This window comes from Diprion similis, chromosome 3 (assembly GCF_021155765.1).
Source record: "Diprion similis isolate iyDipSimi1 chromosome 3, iyDipSimi1.1, whole genome shotgun sequence".
In the NCBI taxonomy this organism is placed as follows: Eukaryota; Metazoa; Arthropoda; class Insecta; order Hymenoptera; family Diprionidae; genus Diprion; species Diprion similis.
In genome coordinates, this window is record NC_060107.1 from 8,305,683 (window position 1) to 8,313,594 (window position 7,912).

A 7,912-nucleotide genomic window follows, 5' to 3' on the forward strand; every position below is an offset into this window, starting at 1 on the left:
ATAACAGCATAAATTCCATCTATTTTGGGGCAGTACCCTCGGGTGATTTTTTTTTTTTTTTTTTTTGTCACGAATATACATACATATTTAAAATCAGAAGGTCGGATGACGAGCTTGTCTGTGGAATAGACAAAACACTTGAAGCCAGTTGTGTACAGCGAGAAAAGCGAGTAAAATTTCATCCCGTTTCACGTGCAATCCGTCTAGGAATAGTCGCACGAAAAATACGATTACCTCGACCAGTATAACGCAAAGTTGCATCAGGAGCCACGGCGTGTGAAGCATCGGGTATTCCTGCGACGGAAGAATTAACTTTTCTCATTTTTTATTTTACCCCGCTTGTCCGGGTGTTTTTGGTGAAACTGGCCACTCAACGCCACCAGATAGGCAACCGGAGTTACGTTTTGGAGCGCAACGTGATTGAATGGAATTTCGGTTGCCTATCTGCCGGCGTCGAGTGGCTAGTTTCATGAAAAACTCCTCGCGATATCGAAATCCACCCACCGTTATCGCTCCTAGCATTATTAAGGTGTAATGTTCTATTCCGAGGATCGAAGTCATCAGCTTCAAGTCCCTTTCGATGTCGGTTGGAACTGCGGATTATATCAAATTTGAGATTAATCAAGAAAACATTAGAAAATCTTAATTTTATTCAAGGTTTATCTGTAACCAGGCTTTCACAGCAAAATTTGATTTAGCTGAAAAGATCTAAAAAATTTTAAATCTGAAGTTGGATTTGCCTTACCTTCTCTTCAGCTAATGTATTATGCGTCTGATAAAGGTGCGATAAAAATTTAAATCTAAAAGTTTGAAATTTCGAATTTCAAATTTTTGCCAACAAGGTACATTGTAATAGAAAATATATTATATTCTAGACCCTCGCAAGATTTATTAAAAACTGATTGGCTTACCGACGTCGCCTCCGCCTCTTTGTCGATTAGCGCATCTAAGTGGAGGTTTAGAGTTCATAATGCGAATAATGTCGAAACCTGTTATCACCTGAATGTAAACCAGAAATTTTTCTTCTCTGCAATTTTAACGGTTAATTATAGTAGCTTTGGCAATTTTAAAACTCACCGTTCCAATCAGGCCCAAAAGTATCACGTAGGCTGAGGTACCAAGGAAATAGTTGTCGCAAACGTTGCATGCGATTTTTGCCAGGCGCTGGAATGACAGTTATTTTTAACGAAAGGCAAAAAAAAAATATACGTATCATTATCATACACATTCAGCGAGTCTTGAAACGGATGCAAAAATTTTTTTTAGGTGGGGGTCAAGTGTGCGAAATAAAAAAATTTCTATCCAAAACACATGATTGGCAATGTGATATCTTATACAAATCCTGAGACAGCTGCGTTGCATTTTCTCCGATTACGGATTCCCATTATTTCCTTTCCTTCCGTCGTGTCTCGTCACGTTTATCAAACAAACATCGCAGAGTTGAGTAATTAGCTAATTCGTATTCGGCGACATTTTGAACCGGGCTTTTCCGCTTTGCTTTTCTCGCTCCCGCGTATGTTTTGAGAGATTATTGACGGCCGATAATACCTACTGCAGCAGCTTTTATCACTACTCACTGATTTCTTATTCTTATCAAATAACGAGCTTATGCCACATAGACTGCATTTCCTCGATCCTCTGCCCATTTCTATATTTTATTCTTCTTTTTTTCATCAACGGGAGTCTTTTTCTTGCCCTCCCACTCTCTGGAATGTCTCTTATTATACCGCTATCTCTTTCAATGCACATTAATTTGCAGGCTAGGAATTTACGCGATGATACTACACTTGATAATTTTTTCGACTGCATGGATCGCGGATATACTTCGTGATATTAGTCGCGGAAATAACAGGCTGGGGGAAAATAAGCGAACAGTGGAAAAGGTCGTCTTCGTTCATGGCCCTCCGAGTCACATCTGTGATAAAAAAAAAAAAAAAAAAAATACGTCGGCAAGTTTTTTTTTCTTTTTTAACCTGTTCAACGTCAATTTTATATCTCACTTATTTTTTCCCTCAAAAAATATCATTTTATATACACAATTAATTTCTTTCTGAAATGAAAAAGAACCTCGATACGATTTACACATCTGAAAAGCACTATGAAAACGTTAAACAGACGCTTGAAGGTCGCGCTCCGATTCCGGTAAGTCGTTTGTAAAATGAATTTTCATAAAAATTCATATCAGAAACAGGAAAAAATTTTTTCCTTATTATCACACCTCGAAATATTCCTCAGGAAAAATCGTTCGGTTCGAAATCCAGAGCAAATGATTCGGGCGCCGTCTTTAAGTCAACCTCAAAAGCCTCCTACTTCCGATTCGCAAAAAACCACGACGAACTTTGCTGGAATATTCAAGCAGTTTTGCTCGCTTCTTCCATTTTGGTGCTGAGTTACAACGGAGCGCTTTATGGGCGATCGGAATACAGTCTCATGGAAAACGGAAGAACAGTCAGTGGCTCTGTGCCCCCTAATCGGACAGTAGTTACCCTGAGTCTAGGATATTCTCCACCCTATTCAATACTCTCGGCTATATCGGCTGTGATGCTCCTTTACTCCCTTGTTTCTGTGAGTAATCGAGGTTTGAGTAACTTGTTCCATGTTTAAGGATGAATTAAAAGTTAGGAGAAGAGGATAAATCGCTTGAAAAATCCCCGGCAATGTTATTGTTTAATGAGAGTCAAATTATTTTTCACACGTGCTTCAAATTTTTTTTTCTTTATTGTGCTATTGGAATTTGCTCGGATTCATTTTAATTATGATTCGCCATCGTTGGTGTAAATGACTTGCTTGAGCTTTTTTAAACGCGGTTTTTACCCGTTTTGTTCGACATTTCATCGATTCATTTTTAATTTTTTTTATCGATGTTAATGATTTTTTCTATGTTCAAATTTTTTATACCTATGTTGATTTTATGAATTTATTTGTCTGATAATTGATCACTCAAAATTATCGTGGATCTAGAAAAAAGCATCGTGGAGTCTTCCTTCTATGGTTTTGTGCATGGCGGATCTGGTTTGCGACGTTGGTGATGCAATCGTTGCGATTTGGCTGTTTTTTGCAAGTTTGAAGATGGCCACCGCGATATTGTACACCGTTGGAACACTCGTCATAATCCGTAGGTCATATTCGGAAAATAAAATGAGAGAGAGAGAGAGAGACAGAGAGAGAGAGAGAGAGAGCGAGAGAGAGAGAATGTAGGGACTGAGAATAATTGATTGCGTAAAAACGATGGATATTTATTAAATTGACAAATTATTTTTTAGTCGGTGAATTTTGGGTATGGTCGGGAGTTCTGCAGCTTTACGAACACCGTACTTTTCATAATGAAAATAAGTACTAACGGTGAAATATCATCGTACGTGGCCTATAAATTGTTTAAAAAAATACGTAACGTAAAAATTGGTGTTTTCTATTAATTATTATACATGTATATATATATAATATGCTTATACTTTGTGACACACTCTTTTTTTTCTTTGTACATACACGTTTAAAATGAATATCATCTAACGAATTTTACACAATGTGGATACATTATTATGTAATACAGAATTATTCTTCGCGCTTTATAAATTTTTCGAAAAAAATTATACACTGATAGGTACTCGTGACCTGTTCGACGTTGCCGCAAGCGTTTCTTTTACAGTCTTAGTCTCTGTACCCTCAATTTTCGAAAGTATCGTAGGGCAGTTTAAATTTTCCATCGATGATGTCAGTGCGTCTAAGGGATTCAATATTTTTACGCCCAAACATCGTGAGGATCTGCAAATTCACGATTCAAATGCATTTTTTCATTAAACTTTTGCTCTACGTTCTAGGGCTTTGCGATTAATCGATTAATCGGTAGCTTCACACTCCAATTAGATGAAATCGTCGATAAATCGATGAATCAAACGATTAATCGAAATCGTCGATTTATCCACTAAGCGGTAGTTTCGATTAATCGATAAATCGACTAACCAAGTTTTGCGATTAATCGTTACTCCAATTAATCGAAAAGCGGATTAATCGAAACATTGCTCAATCTATCGGAAAAAGATGAATCGAAATCGTCGATTAATCGATTAATCGCACAGCTCACGCACGTACAAATTGACGGTTTGAAATTTAAAATCATTGCACGTTAATATCATCGAATCATCGATTCTCACCTAGGGCAGAAATTGTTTATCGCCTTTTGCATCACCCTTCGTTGATCCGGAGACCCTTTTGCCGCTATTTGTCGGATCAGGTCGCCGATGAAAGCCTGACAGGGAACTGAAGCAGCCTGAACATCTCCGTTTAGCTCGATTGCAGCGACGCTGTCCTTCGCGGCGCAGGTATTTCGCCCGCCATCGTCCCTTTCGGATTTGATTTTGACATCGTTAGTGCAAACCGATTATCCAATTCACCTATAATCCTGCCTCCTTAACGTACCCGCAAATATTCACTCACCTGCACAGATATTCCTTCAACGAATCCAAGTTTGGACTAAACGCCGGGTCCAATGCTACACCGGGAAAATTCCACAGCATGTATGCTCTCGCTGCCATTTCAAGCATCTCTTTACTCAGATGGTTACAGACATTTGCAAGCCTCGATCTAGTTTTTGGAAAAAAAAATAATTATAAAATCGGCCAAAAATACGCGTAAAATCGCTCTTACATTTTATTATTTCAAAGAAATTACCCGTTGAAAAATCGTCCGATCGGTACTTCGATGTTCTTTACGTTAGACAATGAGCTCGTCAATTTTTCCCTCATTTTTTTATCTCCTAAAGAACCTTTTGTCACACGAGGTTCAATTATATATCGGCTCAAAATATTCTTCACGGATTTTGAAGTCACGCGAGGGTTTCTTCCGGCAATCATTTGTCGCAGTTGATTCAACGGTTCGGATAAATTCTCTTCGATCTCTTTACCAGACGATAAGTTGATCAAGTAAACCTGCGTGTGTAATCGATCGTGATTAGTTTCAGTATTTTATTTATATGAAAATTGATATTTATAACTTTGTTATACTTTGACATAGTAATTCGTTCATTACTTACACTGAGATTCTCGTGAGTTCGAGCTGTGTTCTCTATGTAACATAATTCCCTTGTATTCCACGTGCGATTTTCGTGTTTTATGAAATAAACGTTAGGCACTTCGTCGACTTCGCTGTTTCTCGATATTCTGAATAAACGATATTTTTTTTTTTACAGTCTTACAGTTGCGATTTCAAAAACATTTATTATATTATCGCTGCTCCAGTTGTAGGCAATATATAATACTTTGATTAATTATCGAATTGTTGAAAAGTCAAAACTTTTACAAAACTTTACAATCATCGATTATCAAAATCGCAGATTTATTTTCTTTCCTTAATCTGCCTTTCCTATTCCACGTCTCATCCTTACCGGCATTTTTCATTCGGCGTTATCGTGAACATCGCCGTGACAATTCCGAGGAGTACAAAAGTCGTGATAACAAGAAAACCAGAAACGAACGCTGCAAATACGTGGCCTGGCCATCGGCCCAGATAATTTGCAGCTCCTTTCGTCACCGCTGTTTCACATTCGGGTTGATATAGTCTCAGGTTTTCCGAATCCAGCGACAAAACCAGAAGCGGTTTTCCCTCCTCGTATCCATCTTGAGGTGCAGATGATATATATACATTTTATTTTTTTTATTTTTGTTTTTTTTTTCCGCCCAAATTCAACAAAGTTTTCGTCATTTTTCATTATACGTGAAATTTAGGGCGCATTGCTACGGCGACGTATGTAATAAAAATTATTGACGAGCCGTAATAATGTAGAGCAAAAAACGGTGGCTGATAAGCTTGATTGTTTCGTGCCTTTTCGATTATCGCGAGTTGTTTGCACCTCGTTAACACCTGCAGACGAGCCGCATTTACGGTTCGAATAAAGCCTCATTGTGTCTTACAATATACGTTATACACTGGTGCAAAGAAGGAGTTAACAACTTGTTGACGTCGAGCTGATTTCACACTATCTACGTTATACGCTATTACAAATGATATTTTACCCTCATAATGCACTTGAAAGATATTAACAAGTAACTACGTGTAATTATTGTTAAGATTAATAACTAAACGTGTTCAACTGAGGATAAAATTTTATCCGTCAAATTTGTCAAATTTGTCAAATTTGTCAAATTTGAATTTTATAATTTTGTTCTGGTCTGATCGAAAATCTCTTGATCGATATTAAAGGGACAAAAAAATTCGTATATTGTTTATCTTTCGTTATAAACTAATTGCGATTCGCGTAGGTTACTTACGTTTCGACTTGTTAATCATGGCGTTGATCACAAAGCAGGGAAAAATGCACCTATAATGCTACCTTCTAGCCCGGCGTCAAAGTTGCAGTGCGGCGTCGATATTCTCACTGTCAGCATTTCGCAATGAGAAAGTATATATGTGTTTATACAAACACTTATGTATTTAGATCACATATGTATAATATATACGTATAGTACATAATGTTTTACCCGTCCGATGAAAGTCGTTGCATGAGTGTATTCCCGTCTTTCGAAAAGACTGTTGACCGCTGCAGAAAAAGGTTGTTGAGTAACAGTTGAGGGGACGATCTACAATTCTTTAATTAGTCAAAATAACGCGGCGAATCGGTCCGATTTGTCTTGTCATTTAAAAAATCGTCGCGATTCCGAGGGATTCGATGATTCGAAATTTCATTTCTATTCTTCATACGTTAGGTGTGGATAAATTGTTAGGTTATAACGTGTATGTTGTTGTTGTTGGTTTTCTTTTCTCTTTTTTTTTTTTTTTGTCATTCTTCTTCTTCTTCTTTGACTCTCAAATACAAGATACAACGCCCACAGTTCGAGAAGTTTCGCGCAGATCGTTTTTTTTTTTTTTTTCTTTTCTCATCCTCGTTTTATTCGTATCGTCTCTGTTTTTTCACTGCAATTAAAATATATTCCTCGTGCGCTACATGGCAGAGTCGATTCAGCTGACTTCTCGTTGTACACATGTATATATGTGAACATTTATTAGATCAGCTGTATCATTAACAACAAAGTAACAAAATTTTCAACGAAAACGAATCGATATATTTTTTATTTATACATTTCTGAGTAGATAGATTCATCGTTTTATACCGATTTACAATTTAATATGTTGTTTGTTAATTTATTTTGGGCCGGAAGGGCGAGGAAACTTTTCAAAAGACAATATACCACAGATATCTTCTTGGATTTTAATATATTCTATAATCGTCGGTAACTGTGAGATACAAAACGATGTACGGGAATCGCATGATTATAGGGAAAATTATGAATTATGAAACAACATTCATTGCTAGTTGTAGTTTTTCGTATTTTGTTTATTAAAAACAAAAATTTCTGTCGCGCATGCATGTACGTATATGTGTATATATATTTGGAATATATTGATATTGTTTTCCTCCGTAATGGTGGTAATTGATTTCTTTTTTTTTATTTGTTTCATAGTTTTTTTTTTTTATGTATGGTGTACATAGTTATGCACATAATACGTATTGCAGAATTACTACATTAACATTTTAATAACAATCGGTTGTAAAATTATCATTTTTCTCTGTCGGGGGAATGACTATTATAAATACATGATACATTATATGTATACAGTATGTATGTATATTGTATATGTATATCATGATATACATATACCCTAGATTATACATACTAATTAAAAATTAGGCTATTGCCATGTTTTCCATACGACATGTACGTGTTTTTTTTTTTTTTTTTATATATATAAGAATAAATATTGACTAAGTTTCGGGTTGAAAATAATATTATTAATATTTATTTTTGTTCTTTTTTTTTCAATTAATATTATTAAAGGACCCTTGTCACACGAAAAAATTATACGTTCTCCAAATACTTCTATTATACACATTATATATGTATATAAATTTTTATTTACA

General features: G+C 36.0%; 1 protein-coding gene and 1 long non-coding RNA gene across 2 annotated transcripts in view; one reads left to right on the forward strand and one right to left on the reverse strand.

The window, feature by feature from the left end:
* Positions 1-7,912, forward strand: part of LOC124416792 — a 63,985-nt gene that overhangs the window by 779 nt on the left and 55,294 nt on the right. The window lies entirely within an intron of this gene.
* Positions 88-6,726, reverse strand: LOC124416782. Its single transcript, XM_046898112.1, has 12 exons — positions 6,474-6,726; positions 6,264-6,370; positions 5,381-5,612; positions 5,030-5,156; positions 4,669-4,925; positions 4,435-4,581; positions 4,152-4,340; positions 3,596-3,762; positions 1,078-1,164; positions 912-989; positions 505-593; positions 88-294 (listed from the first exon to the last, which is right to left on the reverse strand). Exons 2-12 carry the CDS (start codon positions 6,280-6,282, stop codon positions 94-96), a joined length of 1,593 nt encoding a protein of 530 aa, XP_046754068.1. The 5' UTR covers positions 6,283-6,370; positions 6,474-6,726; the 3' UTR covers positions 88-93.